This window comes from Geotrypetes seraphini, chromosome 9 (assembly GCF_902459505.1).
Source record: "Geotrypetes seraphini chromosome 9, aGeoSer1.1, whole genome shotgun sequence".
In the NCBI taxonomy this organism is placed as follows: domain Eukaryota; kingdom Metazoa; phylum Chordata; class Amphibia; order Gymnophiona; family Dermophiidae; genus Geotrypetes; species Geotrypetes seraphini.
The window spans coordinates 171,976,205-172,000,100 of record NC_047092.1 but is presented as its reverse complement, the minus strand read 5'-3'; the positions used below and the strand labels follow the sequence as shown (position 1 = coordinate 172,000,100).

General features: G+C 43.8%; 1 protein-coding gene across 5 annotated transcripts in view; it reads right to left on the bottom strand.

Moving 5' to 3' along the window:
• Positions 1-23,896, bottom strand: part of FNDC3B (fibronectin type III domain containing 3B) — a 490,638-nt gene that overhangs the window by 191,327 nt on the left and 275,415 nt on the right. For all 5 annotated transcript variants that reach the window (XM_033959077.1, XM_033959075.1, XM_033959076.1 and 2 more), the window contains exon 4: positions 13,752-13,828. In XM_033959077.1, coding sequence (XP_033814968.1) covers positions 13,752-13,828 — 77 coding nt within the window. The remainder of the gene's footprint in view (positions 1-13,751; positions 13,829-23,896) is intronic.

Genomic DNA, 23,896 nt, shown 5'->3' with positions numbered 1-23,896 from the left:
ATGCCCAGATGACAGCCGGGCGCTCATCTAAATTAGCTGGGCGGAGCGCCCGGCTGAAACGTGCTAGGGAGAACACTGCTTAGCCAATAGGGAGAGGAGATGCAAATGTTAAGAACCTTAGCCAATACGGAGAAGAGGAGATAATGGTTACTGCAGATGGGCAGACTAGATGGGCCATTTGGCCTTTGTCTGTCATCATGACAGCAATGTACACTTTTACCTACTAAATAAAGTGACTGTCATTTCAAAACACGTGTACTGATATAAAAAGGTCTGAACGCTGCCCTCATCATCATGAGAGGTTGCTTAGGTTGGGAGGCTAAGTAGGCAGAGGATTACCATAAGGCTCCAGAAAAAAAAAAGAAAAAAAGATGGCTTGAGACATCCAGGTTTTACTTCTAAAACAACCTAACGCCACAAGAACCACCTCATCTCTACAAACCAATCTAACTATTCCTCTGGAAATGGCCAGATAGATCCTTTATGTAATCCGTCTTGAACCACAAGGTAACGGCGGAATAGAAATCACTAATATAATGTAATGTAATAAGGAGGACAAATAGAGACATCCAGGTTTTACTTCTACTGAAAGCAATAGACATAAAACCCGGATTTCTCAATCCATCCTCCTTTCTCTGGTGCCATAGGGCAACCCTAGATAGGCACAAATTTTGGACCTATTTGATAAGGGCACATTGATACCAACGTTTTGACAAAATTATCCCCTATAAAAGCCACAGAAACACACCTTTAACCCTTTCAGGACCATAAGGATCGTAGGCCAATTTTTGTGGTTTTGACGACATTTTTATGGTAAAAAGGGCTTGCAGATGCCAAAAAATTTATTTTTTTTGTGAAATATCGTTATTTTTATTTAAAAAAAATCACACTTCTGGCTTATGGACAGTGTGGCAAGTGAATCTTCTCGTCAATCTAGCAACGACGCTAATGAATGAATGTCGGAACCAGTTTGTTTACATAAAGGTAGTATCATATGGAATCCGTACATATCAAATTTAGAACTGTAGACTATCCCAATCAAAATTTATAGGATTTTAAAGTTATGGGACAAATATGTCCCTTGGTCCTGAAAGGGTTAATGCAACTCTGCCTATGCTCCACCCAAAACTTGCCCTCAAAGATGCACGTAAGGCTGCCTTACACTATCTTCCAAAAATAAAACAAGATAAATTAGCTATTAATAATGCAGTGTTATCACCAAAATAAACCATAAAACCAAGGCAAACGACTGAATATTTTGATAATGCGGAATGATGATGTTTTTTTTTAGTACTAATTAAAGCTGGAACAAAAATTACTGCTGTACAGAAATGGTATCAGTTCAAAGTGACAATCGGCACAAGCATCAGAGCATTTTAACAGGGAAAAACTTTGGCTCTGGTTCCTCTGCCCTCATTCAGGGGTCAAAGATATCATCCTAAAATAATCTTTGCTACTTGGGCAACCCGAATGCTTTAAAGATAATATTATCTTGTCTTATGTAGCCCATCTAAGACCTGGCACAGAATACAGTAATTGTGGATACTACATAAGGCTGAACAAACCGCAACTCTTTTATCTACTAAAAGTATGACACGCCCGTGACCCCTAGAGAAGGATACTCATGACTGTGATGAAGGGAAAGGCAACTGGCAAATAAGAACTGGCTTACTGTGACCAAGCTGTGAAACCAGTTTCTGTTGTGGCAAAAACTTAGGTCTGGTAACAGCAGGGGTGGGCAACCATGGTCCTCGAGGGGGCCAGCAAAGTTTTCAAGATTTCCTCTACGAATACACATGAGTGATTTGCATGTACTGCTTCCATTGTATGCAAATAGATCTCCTGCCCTTTCATTGTGGAAATCCTGAAAGCTCTGCGGTAATAGTAGGGACGGGCAACCATGGTCCTCGAGGGGCAACCATGGCCTCGAGGGGCCAGCATAGTTTTCAAGATTTCCTCTACGAATATGCACGAGACTGATTTGCATGTACTGCTTCCATGGTATGCAAATAGATCTTGTGGAAATCCTGAAATCTCGGCTGGGCCCTCAAGGACCATGGTTTGCCCCCCCCTCCCGGCTTTACAGAATGAGTGCAATCCACAAATGCCACCGAGAGGGCGAACGGCAACAGCAGCTTGCCCAAAATCAGAGGCAAAGGACCGAGGTTCCACAACACAAACACGAGTTTCCACAAGCTAGAATCGGAACCAGGAGATAAATTATACAATGCTTTATTAACAAACACACACTGGAACCTGGACTCAACACGGGCTTGGTTTCGGTAAAAAAATGCCTTCCTCGGGGGTCATATGTTTCTTTGGCAATTTGGAATGAATGTCCAAACACGAAGCTGGAGACATATCCTTATGGAAAAAATGTCAGGCAAATGAATAAGCTACAACTTAAGCGAGTAAACCTATTTTGGGACCCTTTTACTGAAGTGTGGTTAAGTTTTTGGACTGAACATGCCTTGACAGCAAAAATTAACACATGGCAAGTGTGAACACTACGCAATACCATGTGCCCCACATGTCCCCTGCAGTTACTGCAGAGAAAGTAGTGGGAATGAACAGCCTTGTTATCATCAGTGACGCAACAAAGGGAAAGCCCCGGTGGGGAAGGCCGTGAAGGAGCCCGTTCAGAATGCTGCCGCCGCTTTCAGAGGCCTCGGAGAGGAGGTATGTCAGGTCTCGCCGGGGTGGGGGTTGCTGAATTAACGAGGAGTCAGGGAGTTTCTGGGACATTTGGTGGTGGTGGTGGGGAGCTTCAGCGGTTGATCTTAACTAGGGCTTATTTAGGGGATAGGGCTTTATGTTAGGAGCATCTTTAAAAATCATGCTAGGGTTATTTTCGGGAAAGGTCTTATTTTTGGGGAAACACGGTATGTAACATAGCCTCTTCCTGCCTTCAGTCATGGGAGTTGACATTAGCTGAGTCCTCCTTATAGCTTGTATAGGCCAACATGAGGCCACCTTATCCTTCCACCCCTATGGCCCAATGCCCCCTCCTCTTCCTGCAGGTGGCATCATGCAATGCACCTCCTTCCAGACAACACAGGCTGCCACAAGTCCTTCCAACTCATGTGCACCACCAGAAGACCATCTCTTTCCATTCACCCAGATCAGTACAACACCGCTAGGTCCACCTCCTGGCCGCGTCCTCCTAAAAGCTATACCTAAACCAGTTGCCATATTCATTTGTTTCCTTATGGTGCATTGGGGCAGCCTGGTCAAGTATGTGACTGCTGAAAATATGGTGCCTGATCAAGCCTCTTTCGCTGCCTCTCAAGGTGACCAAGCCCCTGTTTTGGAGGTGCGGAGGGTTGATAATAAATATGTTAGTCAGAACTTAATTTTTGCGGCGTCTGAATCATGTGCCGGGAAGACTACCTTTCGCTAGATGGTCGGGCGCTAGAAAAGGGTTGGCCAAAGGCAAGGTCATCCATAGCGAGCAGGCAAAAGTCGTTCTTAATTTAAAACATTTTTAATCCGCCTTTATCCAAGACGGCTCACAGTATTACATACATATTTCAGGATCTGCACAACATAAAGATCCCATACACTAGCAAAAATCACAAGATTATATCATCTCAATCTATAAATTACATCTCAATCACTCATTTACTAATTTATTTCAATCAAGCAGCACAAATCTAATACATTTCCCCCTCCCCATTTGCAGTTCCTGCACTCGCGGTTTCATATAATCGTGATTTTTTTCTGGGGAGGGGGAAAATAAAAAAAACAGTCTTAACGTAAAAAAAAAAATCCATCTTTTTTTCCTCCCTGCCGCCTTCCCGGCCTTACCTGGTGGTATAGAGGGCTTTCGGGGCAAGAGCGATCTTCCTACGCTCCTGCCCCGTGCAGATCGCCATGAGGAAATGGCTGCTGGGAGTTCCCTTAGTCTCTCGAGACTACGTCGGGAACTCCCTACAGCCATTTCCTGATGGCGATCTGCACAGGGCAGGAGCGTAGGAAGATCGCTCCTGCCCCGAAAGCTCTCTAGACCACCAGGTAAGGCTGGGAAGGCGGCAGGGAGGTGGGGGTGGGTCAGAGCCGGATAATCGCAGTTTTTCGGCATTCGCGGTCCAGCCCTGCCCGTATCTCCCGCAAATGACAAGGGAGAAGTGTAACCTGCAGAAAAGATGATATTCAGAAAGTAAAATATTAACTCAAGGAGCAGAACCAACAATTCTGTGACCTCAGCGTCCTTGGCGGAGTATATAGTGTTAGGCATTTTGCCAAATAATTCGGCAAGATGTCATAAACACCTTGTTGGACAAGTTTCAAAACTTTGAATTGGGTACGAAACAAAATCGGCAACCAGTGCAATCTTTTTAAAATAGGTGTAATGTGTTTCCATCAAGATACTCCTGCCAGTAGCTGGGCAGCTGAGTTTTGAATAATTTGTAACGCTTTATTACGTACTTGAGATAAACCTAGATAGATACCATTACAGTAATCTATCTGGGATAGTATTAGCACTTGAAGTGCCTGTTTCAAATCCCAATTTGACAGAATATTCTTCAAATGAGACAGTTTCCGCATGGTGAAATAAGCAGACACTAGCTCCAATCCACCTACTCACTGTTATGTGATTTGGTTTGCATCATTATTTGGATTGCTGCAGAAGTACAGAAGAGGAGCATGTTACCTCAACCATTTCTTATACTGGGGCAGCATGGCACATGCTAAAAAAAAAAAAAGCTCAGGTGCACCAGATGACCGCGGTGTGAGGACGAGGTTCAAGAAAGGATTGGACAATTTCTTGCTGGAAAAAGGGATACAGGGGTATAGATAGAGGATTACTGCACAGGTCCTGGACCTGTTGGGCCGCCGCGTGAGCGGACTGCTGGGCACGATGGACCTCAGGTCTGACCCAGTGGAGGCATTGCTTATGTTCTTATGGGAGAGGAGGAGATAGTGGATGCTGCAGATGGACCATTTGGCCTTTATCTGCCATCATTTTCTAGGTTTCTATAACCATAAAGCTCTATGACATCACAATGCAGGTGCGAAGAGCCTTAGCCTATAGGAAGAGGAGATGCAAATGTTAAGAGCCTTAGCCAATAGGGAGAGGAGGAGATAGTGGATGCTGTGGATGGGCCATTTGGCCTTTATCTGCCATCATGTTTCTATAACCATAAAGCTCTATGACATCACAATGCAGGTGCAAAGAGCCTTAGCCTATAGGAAGAGGAGATGCAAATGTTAAGAGCCTTAGCCAATGCGCTTCCAGAGGGCGTAATAGGGCAGAGTACAGTACTGTGGTTTAAGAAAGGATTGGACAATTTCCTGCTGGAAAAGGGGATAGAGGGGTATAAATAGAGGATTACTGCACAGGTCCTGGACCTGTTGGGCCGCCGCGTGAGCGGACTGCTGGGCACGATGGACCTCAGGTCTGACCCAGTGGAGGCATTGCTTATGTTCTTATGAGGCAATATCACACGTGATGGGAGCCCCAGCTGAGAATGCGATAGGGACTGGATCAATGTTCCCTCTAAGGATTGATGAGGTATGTGCAAAAAAAAAATATGCATGAGCGACAAATTACATACTCCACAAATTTATGAGCAGGTGCGGAGGACGCATTTTTAAACAAATGTAGTTTATCCTTGTACTCCTTATGAATTTTTAATCATCTATGGATATGTTTGTATGTTTATTGTTCAAATGGTTTTATTTATTTCCTCAAATTTATTTTTGTTATACGCATTGAAAATATTTGATATTGCGTTTAAATCAAAATCTCAATAAACTTGAAACGAGTGCCCGTGAGATTGTGGGAGGGTTAAATACTCAAAACTTAGAAGAATAACAATTTACTTAAAGTTTTTGCTTCGCCAGCTTTCTGGTATCTTTACATACAGTGGCGTACGTAGGATATGTAACACCCGGGGCCCATCATTTTTTGGCACCCCCCCCCCCATCTGTACAAAAAACATGATTTTTAGTAACAAGCCACGTCAACATGAGTACCTAGGAAAAGGCAGCATCTTACATATTGCAGTGAGCAGTACATCAATACACCCATTGTAAAACTAAACAAGCCAGACCAGCACAGATCAATCCTACACCGTCAATCCTAACAGAAAACCATGTCTTTCGAACACACAGAACACAGAAAACACCTTCGCCTAGTATGGAATATGTCATCACAAACTACGCTGAGAAAATGTTAATTATCATTCCTATTCTGGGTTTTTTTCAAAGAGGTCAAAGCAGATGACTCTAAGCATTGTCACCTCAGTAACAACCATACAAAAATAGATAAATATACCCCCCTGCCTTTTTATTAAAACACAATAGCAGTTTTTAGCGCAGGGAACTGCGCTAAATGCCCAGCGCTGCTCTCGACGCTCAGAGGCTCCCTGCGCTAAAAAACACTATTGCGGTTTAGTAAAAGGGGGCCATAGTGCAAAATATAGACAGCATATATAAATTCAGCCACATTTTGATCACTAAATTTAAAATAAAATCATTTTTCCTACCTTGTCTGGTGATTTCATGAGTCTCTGGTTGCACTTTCATCTTCTGACTGTGCATCCAATCTTTCTTCCCTTCTTTCAGCCTGTATGCTTCCTCTCCTCCAGACCTCATTCCCTCACCAAACTTTTTCTTCCTCTCTCCTTGCCCTTTCTTTCTTTTTTTTCCTCTTGATGCCCCCTTTCTTTTTTTCTGTTTCCCTTCTGTCTCCCTGCCTGCCCCCTTTCTTGCTCCCTACCCTCCACAAAGCCACTGCTGCCACCATCGGGGGAAACAGGCCCCAAAGCCACCGCCGCGGCTGCCCCAAGCTCTCTCTGCTTCCCCCAACGTCAATTCTGCCGTCGGAGAGGAAGTTCCGCCCAGCAAGGCAGCGATTGGCTGGCCCGAACTTCCTCTCCGACTGCAGCCTTAGGGGATGTGCACAGCAAGAGCGGACCGCCCCTCCCCTCCCTTGGTAGCCACTGAAGACGTGGCAGCGGCTCCTCTCACGAAGTCCGATGCAGTCGGGGATCTTGAGAGGAGCCGCCACTGCATCTTTCAACTTTGGAAAATACTGGCCACTGCCGCTGCCGCCGCTTCCTCTCACCTCCCTCGAGTGAGCGACAGGGGAAAGCGTATGAGCGACGCCACTGAAAATAGTGAGCGATCGCTCATGCGCTCACCTTAGAGGGAACACTGGACTGGACACTGCCTGAAGCCCCTGACTGGCTTTAAATGCACCTATCCTGCTGGGATATACCTATCGGGCCTTGGGATCAAGAGGTTTCTTTACATTGTTTAACTGTTTTCGACAAAGGTTTTACTATTATGAAATAAAGCTGCAACTCTAATTATCCAAATCACATGTTCTGTACATTTTTGCAACACGATAGATTATTAGAAACTCGGCGAAAGAAGGTGAGTGGGTGACTAATATCAGGTGTCTACTATAGTATAATAGCGCTGGCATCCGAGACTATTCTGAAAAACAGATTGTCTTGAGAGCCAAGAGAAACAGCGCTGAAAATGACTGTACTGTAACACCGCCGCTTATCATTCCTTTAGTGAAAGGGAAGGCAACACCTTGACTACTTTATTTCCGATGAAAAAAGAGCCTGTTCCATGTCTGAGACACATACCCTGAAGTGCAACTCCAGTTCTAGCTATCATTAGTGGCTATAGACATGTTATTATAAGGATTACAATAAGCTCTCATACGATATGTGTGGCTCTGGATGATCTATGCAGAATCTGAGAGAGAAAGTAATTAGTCAATTAGGCACTAAATCAATTATTAGCATTAACGAGCACTTAATTGGGAGTAATTAGGAGTTACACGTGGATCTGCCTTACCCCCTACTATATAACATGCACAACTAAACTTCATAGCGTGCAACTGCGAAGGGGCGTGGCTGGGTCAGGAGCATTCCCAAAACTGAGGTGTGACATTACAGAATGGCTACATTTGGGCACCTAACTGCCATCGGTTGAGCATCATTCTTTTCGCCAGCCTTTGGAAGGCGTAAATGCTCACAACCACTGTTAGGCGTGAAATGTGCGTTAATATTTTATAAAGGATGCTCCGCGCAAAGCGCCCTTTACAAAATACAGCATAGGGCAGATCACCTCAGTGCCTAACTCTGGGCACCGTTTACCGAGTGCGGCCCTTTAAGGGGGAAATTATATAACGCGGCACCTAAATGTATGCATGATTAAGGAGCGCGCATAGCGACAATTCTACTTTGGCGTTAAGGCGATGCCTAACCTGTTGTAGAAAAGTAGCGCAAAGCTGCTTTGGCTTAGGCAAGGCGCCTAAGTACGCCTTGCAATGCGCATATCTGATTCCTAGGTGGAACGCCCACGACATGCCCGTGTGCTGCTTGAATACCAAGTTTTGTTTTGATTCCATTCTTTTTGCGTTTAAGGATCCTTTGTGTTTACCTATTAACCGCCCCGCTCCTTCCCTCCCAATCCCACCTTACCTTACCTCCCTGATGGTCCAGCGGTGAGCTGGAGCAAAAACAATCCAATTGTGCTCCTGCCCATGCATTCTCTTTAGCAAGCCACAAGGCCTCTCTCTGCCTCTCTCTCTCTCTGCCTCTCTCTGCCTCTCTCTCTCTCTGCCTCTCTCTCTCTCTGCCTCTCTCTCTCTCTGCCTCTCTCTCTCTCTCTCTCTCTCTCTCTCTCTCTCTCTCTCTCTCTCTCTCTCTCTCTCTCTCTCTCTCTCTCTCTCTCTCTCTCTCTCTCTCTCTCTCTCTCTCTCTCTCTCTCTCTCTCTCTCTCTCTCTCTCTCTCTCTCTCTCTCTCTCTCTCTCTCTCTCTCTCTCTCTCTCTCTCTCTCTCTCTCTATATATATATATATATATATATATATATATATATATATATATATATATATATATATATATATATATATATATATATATATATATATATATATATATATATATATATATATATATATATATATATATATATATATATATAGATGGTGAAATTCCTTATTTTATGTATATATGTACTCTAATACGTTACCAGCCACCGATCGCCTCCTCAAGCTGGGACTGCAGCTAGCCGCCGATCTGCGTTCCTCCAGCAGGGGGGTGGGGTCTGGGAGGAGAGGGATCGCGGCCGCTCAGTGCCCCCACCGAGGAGCCCAGCAACTTTCCGCTGCCCGGGACCCAAGTCCTTTGCCGCCCCCACCCTTCCCTTCCCGGGGGCCCGACAGGCGATTTAAGCAGCGTGTGCAGCAGTCTTCACACGCTGCTTCATGCCCTTCTACTGCCCTGATTTGCTCTGCCGCGTCTCTGATTATGTCATCAGGGACGTGCCAGAGTAAATCAGGGCAGTAGAAGTACCCGAAGCAGCGTGTGAAGACTGCTGCACATTCTGCTTGAATCGCCATGCGTAGTTGGGCCCGCGGGAATGGAAGGGGGGGGGGGCGGCAAAGTACTCGGGACCATTATTTGTAGTCAGGACCACGCGAAGGGAACGTTAATGCTGCTGCACAGGGAACTGGTGTGGGGGGAGGGAAATGGAGGGGGAGGAAATGCTGCTTTGCACAGACAGACAGAGGGAGGAAGGGAGACAGAAAGAAAAGAAGAAAGACACAGGGGCAGGGAGATACACAGAAAGACAGACAGACAAAGGGGGCCAGGGACAGAGATAGACAGAAAGAAAGACAGTGGAAGTCGCATCAGGAGGGGTGCGGGATGCGGCAGAGGGAACTTTTCCAATGGGTGCAACTGGGCAGCTGTCGGGAACCTCTGATCAGGGGCAGAGCAAGGTAAGCGTATCATAGGGATAAGAAGAAGGAGGGGGGGAAGAAAAAGGAAGGGACGCCTAATGCTAGACAGGGGGAGAAGGAAAGAGGTGCTGATGGACAGGGGGGTGAAGAAAAAGGAACGGAGGCCTAATGTTGGACAGGGGGAGAAGGAAAGAGGTGCTGCTGGACAGGGGGGAAATAAAACAAAGGGAGAAGGGCTGCTGCTGCATAAGGAGAGCAGTGAAGGTGTGGTGGTGGACACAGGGGAGATAAAAGGAAGGGACAATGGACAGGGGGAGCAGGCAAGGGGCGGTGATGGACAGCCAAGGAAAAAGAAAGACAGAAAGAAAGAAAGCGGCTAAGGAGAGAGAGAGAGAAAGAAATAAAGACACACACACATATATTCTAGCACCCATTAATGTAACGGGCTATAAGACATAAAATAAGGAATTTCACCATCCTTATATATATGGACATTATTGCATGTTAAGCCCCCTAGAGATCAGTATAAATGCTGTCGTTTCTTTATCATGACCGGGATAGCCATCCAGATGATTACCCATAACTGGAAGAACTTTGACCATTTAAATTTTCCAAGTTTCCAAGTTTATTATAAGATTTGATTAATCGCCTATTCCAGATTCTAAGCGATGTACATCTAAAAATTACAAAGTCAGGGGAAACATACATGACTAACAAAATTGCCTTTCTGGTGGGCAAATCTGTGCTCTAGCTATAGATATGAAAGAATGAATGCCGATAGTTTGGGGCACAGTAATGTATTTAAATTGGTTTGGGGCCCATTGACATCTTAAACTACTTCATAATAGTAGGTTTTTGATTACGAGCCAGTTTTTGTTATTATCGTACATATCCAGGGAAGGGTGGGGGTGGGTGAGTATTTTTTTGTTTCATTTGTCCTTTGAATATTTACACTTGGGGAGGGTGGTTGGGAGGATATTATTAATTTTAATAGGGTATGAATATTGGGATATTTACATGTTTTCTGTGTTTTATTGATTAATCATTGGGGGGTTGGGGGGGAGAAAATGGGTGGTTATTTATATTTGAGTGGAATGTGCTTTTTTTGATCAATTTTATGATCAATTTTGTGTAATGCACTTTTGAAGTTTGAAAACGAATAAAGAATTTTAAAAAACCCAAAAACAAACCAACCAAAAAACAGAAGACGAAGGTGCTTTGATGCAGGGACTACAATTCACTACCGCATTCAGAGCTAGCATTGTCTACAGGCAAGAAACTACCGATAGACAAAATGTCGAAGGTGCTAGGTATTGTCCTTAACACCAGACTTACTACGGGAGAGATTGCCTCACTGGTCAAAAACCTTTTCTTCAGACTGAGGCAACTGAGAATGATAAGATCAGCCCCAAGTCCGACCAACTTTAGTAACATAGTAGATGATGGCAGATAAAGACTCGAATGGTCCATCCAGTCTGCCCAACCTGATTCAATTGAAATTTTTCAAATTTTTTTCTTCTTAGCTATTTCTGGGCAAGAATCCAAAGCTCTCCCCGGTACTGTGCTTGGGTTCCAACTGCCGAAATCTCCGTCAAAACCTACTCCAGCCCATCTACACCCTCCCAGCCATTAAAGCCCTCTCCAGCCCATCCTCCCCCAAATGGCCACATACAGACCGTGCAAGTCTGCCCAGTACTGGCCTTAGTTCAATATTTAACATTATTTTCTAATTCTAGATCCTCTGTGTTCATCCCTTGCTTCTTTGAACTAAATCACAGTTTTACTCTCCACCACCTCTCTCGGGAGCGCATTCCAGGCATCCACCACCCTCTCCGTAAAGTAGAATTTCCTAACATTGCTCTTGAATCTACCACCCCTCAACCTCAAATTATGTCCTCTGGTTTTACCATTTTCCTTTCTCTGAAAAAGATTTTGTTCTACGTCAATACCTTTCAAGTATTTGAATGTCTGAATCATATCTCCCCTGTCCCTCCTTTCCTCTAGAGTATACATATTCAGGGCTTCCAGTATCAGGGCATACTAGCTCAGTCAATCTTACTCCCATATTTGGACTATTGCAACTCTCTATATGCTGACATCTCAATGAAAGGTCTTACGAGATTGCAGCTGTTCCAGAACACAGCGGCTATGCTAATCCTTCACAAGACCAGGTTTGAGAGGGCCAGTCTGCTACTGGCGGAGCTGTACTGGTTGCCGGTTAAGAGCAGAATCCAATTTAAAGTTGCATGTATGGTCCACAAGGCTATATGTACCATTCAGGTCAAGTATTCCTTCTACCACTCAAGAACAACTCAGCGCTGCAAACTGCCTCCATGTCAAATCCGGACCAAAAATAAAAATCACTCTTCGAGTTCCAAGGTCCCATGATTTGGAACTGTCTTCCAGCCTGCTTGCGACAAATCCCTTCCTACCTTCAATTCAGGAAATTTATTTATTCATTTAAAATTATTTGTAGCCCGCCTATTTACAAGTCTAGGCGGGGACCAATATGTAAACGTACTCAATCAGCAAATAACAAACCACAAAATACAATAGCAGTACACACACACAAAAAAAAAATCATAAAACATCATCAAAAAATAAATCTTAAAAAGACGATCAAAGCTGGTACCATCCACAGCCTAACACTAAAAGATAAAATCTCATACGCCTACACAGCTGGTGCCAAAAGCACATGCAAATAATACAGTTTTTACCTCTTTTCTAAATTGACAAAGCACGTCCAATTGACGCATAGAAATCACTAAAGACAGATCTACTCTCACTGTAATCCAAGACATGAACTCTACATTAACTGATCCTCGATGTTACTGTTATGAATCTATATATAAGAAACAGTATGGTATGGATTTATATTCGCCAAATCTCAAGAGGTTGGTCTATTATGGCCACCTCGTAATTATCCACTCCAATATTGTTGTTTTTCAGATCCTCAGAAATGCCACCAGCCACTCAAATATGTTTCATAGTGGTTGGATTTATACATTAAATCCTCACCGGGTCACTTGAACTTGAGCTATTATAAATTAGAATGTATCAAATCTTTCAAATTTTATAAATATAAAGCTAATACTTAGCTTAAGTGGTCCATTCAAAGGGATCTGTCACCGACATGTTTCACCCTGGAAGGGTTTCATCAGGGCTACAATCCCTCTACTAGAACTGGTTTCCCACGACACGACCACTCCAAGAAATTTAAAAATTGGAATGGTCGCGTCATGGGAAACCAGTTCTAGGAGAGGGATTGTAGCCCTGATGAAACCCTTCCAGGGTGAAACATGTCGGTGACAGATCCCTTTGAATGGACCACTTAAGCTAAGTATTAGCTTTATATTTATAAAATTTGAAAGATTTGATACATTCTAATTTATAATAGCTCAAGTTCAAGTTCAAGTGACCCGGTGAGGATTTAATGCATAAATCCAACCACTATGAAACATATTTGAGTGGCTGGTGGCATTTCTGAGGGTCTGAAAAACAACAATATTGGAGTGGATAATTACGAGGCGGCCAAAATAGACCAACCTCTTGAGATTTGGTTGATATTTATCCTCCCACTTAACAGATATTTTGAAACCATAATCACTAATGGATTTATATTCGAGCATATACAGTACTCTTGATAACGTTATTAAAACAGAATTAACAAAGGGCTCCTTTTAATCAAGCCACGCCAGCGGTTTAACGCGCGTAATAGCGCGTGTCAAACCGCCGGCTGCGCTAGCCACTACCGCCTCCTCTTGAGCAGGCGGCAGTTTTTAGCCAGCGCGGGGGTTAGTGCGTGATGAAACGTTGCGCACGTTCACCCCGCTAGCGCGGCTTGATGAAAGGAGCCCAAAGTAGCCAACAATGAATTTCCCAATGTAAGCTTATCCTGAAGCTGAATATTCAAGTCCGCTGTTAAGAATCCGAAATAAAAAGCACATCATTTTGGGAAAAAGTCTGCCTTTTGACTTCTAACTTACCCCCTCCATCCCTCTCTTAAACATGCTGAAATGCACCGTTCCAGTGAGCCTACCTGCGAGATGTAACCAGGAGGGACGTGTATAGGAGGAATCGATCCATTTGGCGACATCATGGGAACTTCTGCTGGCCCTAAAAGAAAGAGAAGAGTCCAAAATAAGTTAAGCTACATTCCAGATATCTGGTGGTGGTGGTGGTTATGCATTTTAACAATTAAAAGACCTTCCTAAAGGCTGTTATTTTTCTTTCTATAAGGATCTAAGTATCAACTTATGGTTGTGATGTGCAATAACTACAAACTCACAGCAAACAGATTATGTCATCATATTTTTTCCCGTGGCACGATATAGGTATTAATAACTCTTCAAGAGGAAATCCATATTTTCAATTTTAGGAGCGCTTCCTAAACTTTCACCAAGTGCTCCTCACTAACCCTCCCTTATACAAAGCTGCAAAAGCGGGTTTTAGCGCCGGCCAGCGTGCTGAATGCTCTGCGCTGCTCTCAACGCTCTAGGAGCATCAGAGCAGCACGGAGCATTCACAGTGCGCCAGCTGGTGTTAAAAACCACTTTTGTGGTTTTGTAAAAGGGGAAGGGGGGGTAAAATAATATTTAAAAGGATGAAAAAAAATGCCACGAGCAGATTTAGCTCCTGCTATTCAGCGTAGGGCCATATCTGGGCACCAGCACTGCATTCTGGTGCTAATCACAAGTGGATTGGCAATTGGAGCTATGGTTGTCATTGCCCCTTTGATCCCACCTCTTCCCCCATGACAACCATACCCTCTTCCACCACCCCCAGCAAGATATATATATATATCCCCCCTCCTATTCCCAGCCCATCACCCCAGGTGAGATCCATACTTCCATCCCACCCACCCCACAATGTGGCAAAATCCCTTTCTAAGCCCTCAGACTTTTATCTTCTCTCAATTCCCAATTAGAGAATAACGCATGGACAAATTTGTCCCCGTTCCCTGGTGGTCCAGCGGTGAATCACGGCAGGAGAGACCTTCCTTCGCTCCTGCCCGTGCAGAGTAGCTAGCTGATTGGCTGCCGAGGGCTCTAGCGGTCCTGCGAGAATTTGTAGCAGCCAATTAGCTAGCAGTTCTGCACGGGCAGAAGGAAGGTTGCTCCTGTCGCGATTCACCGCTGGACCACCAGGGATACTTAAGGTACGTAGAGAGAAGTGGGAGGGAGATAAAAATAATTAGAATTAGCTGGGATAGGAGGCGGGAGGGATCCCTCCTGTCCTGGCCACTGTGGACCACCATCACAGTTCACAGCAGGCCCAGTGGAGGTCTGCAAGGCATCGGGATGGAGTGGGAAAAGGGTATAGAACTGGCAGGGAGGGGGGCTGTGTGAAGAGAACGGCAAGGCAGTGGAGGGAGGGAGTGAGGGGACTGGATGCAGAGCCTGGCAGAGCAGTGAGGGAGGGGGATAGAGTACAGAATCTGGCAGGAAGGGAGGGAGGGGGACTGTATGCAGAGACTGGCAGGGCAGAGGAAGGAGTGAGTGAGGGGGGGCTGGATGCAGAGCCTGGCAGAGCAGTGAGGAAGGGGGGAGGGGGAATAGGAAGGGAGGGAGGGGGCTGGATGCAGATCCTGGCAAAACAGTGAGGGAGGGGGAACAGGGTGCAGAGCCTGGCAAGGCAAGGCACTGCATTTGAATATTAGTTCCCCCACCCCCACCCCAACTAGTTTATATTCAAGTCAAGCTTTTTTCCTCCTTTTTTTTGTGGGGGGGAAAGGTTACCTTGGTTTATATTCCAGTATATACGGTATATAGCCTTTTTTATGTATATTGTTACTGTTCTGCCCAATCTGCATTGCCTGTTCAGGAAAAGACTAAAAGACTTATCTCTCCCCCCCCCCCCAGTGGACTCAACATTTCCCAGCCCTCTTCATCCCGCAGACTGCCATCCTTAAAATGACAAGACAATACTGATCTCGCCTAGCAATAACGCTATATCGGAAATGTAACTCAACTTGCAGTATGACGCAATGATTCCATGTGGATATTTGCGGGATATAAGAAGTTGTATTGTATTCTGCACCTTGTAAATATAAATAAAGCTTATTTTAAAAAAAAACTTGTGCCATTCTAATCACATGCGTTCTGCACTGATGTTTAGAATCAGCCATGGCTCTTTAAGTACTGAAGTCATCTGGGTAAAGGTTTTCAGAGGAACACAAGACAGGCAAATGATTTACATCGAGCAAATATGATCTTCACTGACTAGATTTTAAGTCTGGCTAAATTATTATAACATATTTTGTTTTTACCACTGCTCTCCAATCAGTTTCAAAGAGTACCATATAATATCTAAACCATGCAGCAAGCTGGACAAATCCTTAAAACGGCAGATGTCTGGTCTTTAACGAATAATTACCTTCAGTGCATTTTATTTTATAAAAAGGAAAAAATCTTTTAAGACTAGGAAAGCATTTGTGTGGTATAGACTGTATTACTTCTGAAAATACAAAGACCAGGCTACAAAGGGGGAAAAAAATGTTCAGTTCTTGGGCCTGTTCTTTTTAACATTTTTGTAAGCGATATTGCTGAAGGGCTGTCGGGTAAGATTTGCCTCTTTGCGGATGATTTCAAAACCTGCAATAGAGTAAACACCCCCAATGGTGTGAATAACACGAGGAAGGACTTAGCAAAGCTTGAAGCAGAGTCTGAAATTTAGCAGCTAAAATTTGATGCTATGAAATGCAAGGACTTGGACTGCAAAAACCTGAGGGAATGGTACAGTTTATTGGGGTGAAGAACTGTGCACAAAAGACAGGATTTAGGGGTGATAGTATGTGAAGATCTTAAAGTGGCCAATGGATTGAAAAGGATGCCGGGGTGCATAAGGAGAGGTATGGCCAGTAGGAAAAAGGAAGTATTGATGCCCTGTATAAGACTCTGGTGAGACTTCATTTAGAGAAAACCAAAAAATCTCTTTGGAGTGACGATGTTCCTAAATGGACTTTATTTGAAAGTGTCAAAGTTCCAAAGGTACACTGAAATCATCCACATAAGAACCTTACAGGACCTAGTCCGCTAGGGTCCTGTATCCCAAGCGGACTAAGTCCTTTAAGGCTCTTATGTGGATGGAATTATTTTATGTGGATGATTTTAGTGTACCTTTGGAACTTTGACACTTTCAAATAAAGTCCATTTAGGAACATCGTCACGCCACAGAGTTTTTTTTTGTTTTCTCTGGATTTTCTTCTTTGTGGATATTTCAGGATCAATTCCTTTTGTTTTTTGCTTGAGACTTCATTTAGAACAGGGGTATCAAAGTCCCTCCTCGAGGGCTACAATCCAGTCGGGTTTTCAGGATTTCCCCAATGAATATGCATGAGCTCTATTTGCATGCACCGCTTTCATTGTATACTAATAGATCTCATGCATATTCATCGGGGAAAATCCTGAAAACCCGACTGGATTGTGGCCCTCAAGGAGGGACTTTGACACCCCTGATTTAGAATATTGTGTACAATCCTGTAGACTGCATCTTCAAAAAGATATAAAACCATGGAGTCTGTCCAGAGGAAGGCTACTAAAATGGTGTGTGGTCTTCGTCATAAGGCGTATGGGGACAGACTTAAAGATCACAATCTGTATACTTTGGAGGAAAGACAGGAGAGGGGAGATATGATACAGACATTTAAATTAGAGAATGACATGGTGACAAAATTCATCACCGTTCACGTCCCTGCAGATAACCGCGGGAAATAATCCCATGTCATTTTCTAGTGTCTATTTCAACCTCGGTCCTTCTACACCAGCATTCTTCAAAGCAAATCTTGCGGGTCAGTGGTTGTGGCCATTCATACTCTGATTCTTATGTGAGCCAAGGATAATGAAGCCATTGTGACATCACTGATGTGATTGGCTCTTAGGCACTAGTGAATGAGGCATTATGACATCACAATATCTGCTCTGGATACCAGAGACTGTCATTCTGTAGTGTCTATCTCAACCTCAGTCCTTCTACACCAGCATTCTTCAAAGCAAAGCTTGCAGGTCAGTGGTTGTGCCCAATTATACTCTGATTCTTCCCTCTCTCCTTAAAGAATGACATGAAGATGGTTTCCCGCGGGGACGGGGATGAATTTTGTCACCGTGTCATTCTCTAATTTAAATACCTATGTGGCATAAATGCACATGAGGTGAATCTCTTTCATTTCAAAGTAAGTTCTGGAATAGAGAATGACATGGGGAAAAAATTTGTCCCCATCACCACCCCGTCACCGCGACCACTGTCCCCGGCCTTCGAGTCCCCCTTTTTGGCTGGTGAATATTACAGCATCCATTCACTCTATGCACAGACTGCTTGTTTGTGCATCAGAAAGACGTAGCATAACAGATAATGTTCCGTTAGCTCTGATCACTTATTCTTGGCCCCCTACAGGAACGAAGACTGAGAAGTTCAAGGCTGCCCTACTCCCTATACCAGTATCTTGCAAACTTTTCTGGCCGGAAGAACACTAAATCCAGTGCCCCGGCCGGAAGGCACCTGGATGTCGGCACAATGACATCACGTACACGCGTGATGTCATCACGTCAATGTCCACGCATGCACAGAAGCCCATCTGGCCACAACCCCGCCATTACAGGGATCCGGGAGGTGCGGGGAGAACAAGAGAGTCAGCAGCATGGCGAGAGGCACATCATGAAGGCAGGCAGTCAGCGTGGACGACGCTCCTCCTCGCCAGTGTGTCGCGGCACACCAGAAATCTGAGGAGGCACACCGTTTGCGATACACTGCCCTATACTGTTAAAGTCCCCGACTCGGTTCAGATTCTTTGCCTTCATCGGCTGGTAAGGCAATATAACCGCGTAGATCTACAGATTCCAGCTGTTACAGAATTAAGGTTGAAGGTGTCTAGGGCCAGTACATTCTCATGTATTTATTTTGTTTATTTTATAAAATTTATATTTCGCATATCCTGCAATTCTATGTGGAGTACAATAGAACAATCAAGTTACATTCTATTACATTAGGGATTTCTATTCCGCCATTACCTCGCGGTTCAAGGCGGATTACAAAAGGAGTTATAGAAGGTGGATTACAGAAGATGTCTGGTTATTTTCAGGGAAAATAAAGAGTAGAGTAGGTTGTTTCTGGGAGTTGGGAAGTTAGTGGAGGAAAAGAAGAGGACTTGTGGTGTTAGGTCTTTTTTGGGATTTCTTAAACAGTATAGTTATTTTTTTTCTGAATGTTTTGTAGTCTGGGGTCGCTATTAATAGATTGGAGATCTGGTTGCCAAGTGTTGCTGCTTGGTGGCCAGGATGCCATCATATAGTTTTTTTCCTTTTAACTTCTTTGACTGTAGTTCATACAACACATTTCAACAAAACAACATAATACAATGAACATATTCCAATACAACAAACAAGCATATAACAAACATGAACACCAACAAAACATCTGCACTGCTTCTACTTGACTGAGACTTCACTGCTAGTTCATTGGTGACAGGTCAAAAGTCTTGCGCTCCATTGTCTTGCGCTCAGTTGTCCGTGCCACTCTGTCTGCGCGCAATTGTCTATGAACCAGTTCATTACTTGCTGCTACTGGTTGAAAAAGCATGCAAACATTTTTTTAAAAAAAGTTTTCAGCTTTTTTCTAAACTGTAAAATCGATGTATAGGTCCCAGGGAATGGAACGAGCTTCCATTATACCAGTGGTCTCAAATGCAAACCCTTTGCAGGGCCACATTTTGGATTTGTAGGTACTTGGAGGGCCTCAGAAAAAAATAGTTAATGTCTTATTAAAGAAATGACAATTTTGCATGAGGTAAAACTCTTTATAGTTTATAAATCTTTCCTTTTGGCTAAGTCTTAATAATAATATTGTCATTTATAGCTAAAGAGACATACGATCAAGAAACTGTTTTATTTTTGTACCGAGGGCCTCAAAATAGTACCTGGCGGGCCGTGAGTTTGAGACCACTGCATTATACATTCACCAGCAGAAAAACTTGCAGAACTTTGAAAAAAAAACAAAACCATTTTCTGTAAAATGAAGTATGGCACCTGAACTTTGAATTTTGATTTGCGTGAGGGAGAGCTGGTCGCTTGATTAGTCATTTTATCATTTGTAATTGGTTGGGGTTTTTTTAAGACTTGTGTTCTCATCATGATGATAATTAAGTAAGTATTTGTTGTGACCCGATTTGGGAAAGGCACGGTACAAATAAATAAAGTATAAACCATCAGTCTTGACTGTTCTAGCAGGATGAAAAGAAAATCAACTATGTACGCACTAAACTTAAAGTATGCTAGTGAACGAAATGCAGGCTAGCCTGATATGTCTTTCATTCTTTAAAGTTGAGTAGAGCTCACTGAAGGTGTCTCAAGGCTCTCCCCACATGCGGCTCTCTATCACCACTGAATGATCAAAACGGCACATGGCAAAAGGCAGCTATCATTTAAATTTCAAAGGCTAAAAAAATAAAATAAAATAAAATAAGAGGAGTCGCTAAACGTGTCTCCAAGACATTTGGTACTTCCTGGATGATAAACAGTTTAGTGTAATTGCCCAGTGCTCTTCCTCCTGAAAACAGTTTTTAACATACTGTGTAAGCTCAGGTTAAAAAAAAAACAACAAAAAACACCCCCCCCCCCCCACTAGATATTGCTCAAAAATCTCAAACATTTCCATTTGGCACAGGTTTCCCTTCATAAATCTATCTGGATAGACCTAGGTCACTGGGGATAAGCCGAGTTAGTTTTAGCTGCTTGCATGCAGGTTCTGCACTGTGTCGACTCTTGAAAGTCCCAGAAGCCCCCAGTCATGCTGCGAATAATAACAGCACGCTGCAAGAAATCAACCACTGACTTCAGTGCGAAAGACTAGCAGACATCAGAGTTACTGTGGATAGCGGGAAGGCACCATAACTATGACCTCATGAAGAGGAGCAGGATTAAATCAGTACCCGTGGAAGCAACTACCATGTTTCCCCCAAAATAAGACCTATCCCGAAAATAAGCCCTAGCGTGATTTTTAAAGGTACCCTACTCCCAAAATAAGCCCTATTTAAGATGGACCCCCGAAGCCCCTCCCGAATGTCCCCGACTCCATCCCTGACACACAGGCTGCTTCACGGCCTTCTCAACCAGGGCCTTCCCTCTGCCACATCACTGATGATTTCATCAGTGATGCGGCAGAGGAAAAGCCCATTCAGAGAGCTGCCGCTCTTTTTGGAGGCCTCGGAATGGAGGTATGTCAGTTTTACGGTGGGAAGGTCGGTGGGGTTCTACTGCACAGGGGAATGGGAGGGAGGAATAGAAAGATGCTGCACATTTTATGATTTCTTTCGCTTATGAATAATTATTGGGTATAAGGGAAGAGGGATAATTGACTCGAGTTAGAATTTGAAGATATATTAAGTGATGTTAAGGTATAAAATGTATGTATTTTATGTTACACTTATTGTGAGTTTAAAAATGAATAAAGATTTCAATTTTCTACAACTATGGTGTAAAAAAATAAAATAAAAAAAGCTGTACTAGCTTTTCTTTCAAAGGTGAGGGAGGTGGACAGCTTTGAGCAACAAGCAGCAAGTACCCAGGGATTTAAGCACGATTGCACTGTATTACGGGTGAGATCACCACTGTTTCCGGTAAGCAGCTACCATTAGACACATTAATTCCAGTATACCTTTTATACAGTGCAACCAAGTTCCGTACAATGCCACACGAGAGAGTTTCTGCTCACCGGAGCTTGCAACGTACTCAAGATAAACAAGCGCCACAGATACAAATCACGTTAGGAAAGTGTGACACAGTGGTTAAAGCTACAGCCTCAGCATCCCAAGGTTGTGGGTTCAAACCCACGCTGCTCCTTGTGACCCTGGGCAGGTCGCCAGATTCCCCGTTGTCCCAGGTACATTAGATAGATTGTGAGCCCACCGGGACAGACAGGAAAAAATGCTCCAGTACCTGAATTAATTCATGTAAACAGTTCTGAGCCCCCCTGGGAGAACGGTATAGAAAATTAAATAAATAAATACCCCTTCATCTAACTCCTCAGGTCAAGCTAGCACTCAAGACTTTTAATCCCAAACTACAGTATACCTAATAGATGTCCGACAGACTCCCTCTCTGTGCATGCTTCTGGCTTCATGTGTCTGCTAATCCAGAACAATTGAACTATACACATCTGAAGGTCCCCTAGTGCCTTAGTCTCCTGTTCTCTGTAGTTAATCTTCCACTGCAAACTCCCGACTCCGTCCCTTCTTTCTTGCAGCACCATATGCCTGGAACAGGCTGCCTGAGTCGATACGTCGTGCTCCGTCCCTGGCAGCGTTCAAATCTAAACTAAAAGCCCTCTTTTTTGAAACCGCTTTCAACCCTTAACTCCCCCTCACTGCTGTCAGATACTTAGACCAGGGATAGGCAATTCCGGTCCTCGAGAGCCGGAACCAGGTAAGGTTTTCAGGATATTCACAATGAATACGTACGAGATGGATTTGCATGCACTGCCTCCCTGAGTTGCAAATCTATCTCGTGCATATTTATTGGGGATATCCAGAAAACCTGACCTGGCTCCGGCTATCGAGGACCGGAATTGCCTACCTCTGACTTAGACCCACTGTATCATTTCCTCTACCATAATACCCCAACCCTGAAATGTCCTGCCTAAATTAGATTGTAAGCTCTTCTGAGCAGAGACTGTCTATTGTATTTTAAAATGTACAGCGCTGCATATGCCTTTTCAGCGCTATAGAAATAATAATTAGTAGTAGCAGTAGTAGTTAATCGTTGTGTGTGTCTTGTTTGCTGTAATGCATGCTACTATGTAACCAGTTCTGGGCTCCCTGGGGAGGACGGGATATAAATTGAATTAAATAAATAATTGAGGTCACATATTCTTCACTTTAACATCTTCACTAGGTACAGCACTAACACTCATATCATCCTATTACTTACTGAAGGCAATTTAAGAAGGAACTTGTATTTGCATGTCAAAGTCTCTTATCTCACATCACTGCAAAAGACTTTTATGGTTTCATGGATAGCTCAAGCTTAAAATAAAAAAGGAGAGTGGAGGTAGATTAGGCAAAATCCAGCACAAGGGTTTTATTTTCAAAAGACCCAACGCAGATCTGTGCTTTGGCGCAGAAGCGCCTGCCTCAGGACCCAAGAATTCACTATAAGCCAGGGGTGTCAAAGTCCCTCCTCGAGGGCCGCAATTCAGTCGGGTTTTCAGGATTTCCCCTATGAATATGCATGAGATCTATTTGCATGCACGGCTTTCATTGTATGCTGATAGATCTCATGCGTATTCATTGGGGGAATCCTGAAAACCCGACTGGATTGCGGCCCTCGAGGAGGGACTTTGACACCCCTGTGCTACACTCAGTTTATGCCAGGGATCTCAAAGTCCCTCCTTGAGGGCCGCAATTCAGTCGGGTTTTCAGGATTTCCCCTATGAATATGCATGAGATCTATTTGCATGCACGGCTTTTATTGTATGCTGATAGATCTCATGCGTATTCATTGGGGAATCCTGAAAACCCGACTGGATTGCGGCCCTCGAGGAGGGACTTTGAAACCCCTGCTGTAAGCAGATCTAGACGCACGTGCAATAATCTTCACTGTGCCGTCAATAATCACCCTGTATAATAAACAGAATCGATATTTTGGACGCAACTTGCGCTTGCTTCTGCAGTTCATCTGTATGAATATTGCATGCATCTTGACCCGTTTACGGTGAATTGTTAACTCCTGAGGGAGGCAGCTCTGCGCCAAAACACTGTCACACTGTCCCTGTCACAGCACTGTGCCAAAACGCCAGATCTCTGTCAGATCATTTTTTTTAAAAAATGATAAAACTCATACTGGAATTTGTCTGGCGCACCTCTCCTCTTTTGTCCCTTTGTGGTTGCCATACGTAGAGGATTGTCTTCTCTTTTTCTTACTTTCATAGATAGCTCAAATTTGTCACATCGATGATCTGCATAGTAATAAAAATATTTATTTATATTACTAGGGCTTCGTTTATAAGATTATGCAAAGCTAAACGAATCTCCACCATTCATGGGGCGACTGCATTTCTTGCTAGCGACGCCAATGGCTGTACCACGCTGGTGCATCCCCAAAAGCACTGCTTACTTCTGTGGCTGCTGTCTGGGATTTGGATAGACTAAGCATATGAACAAAGGCCGTAATTAAACTTTCCTTTTTGTGGGAGGTA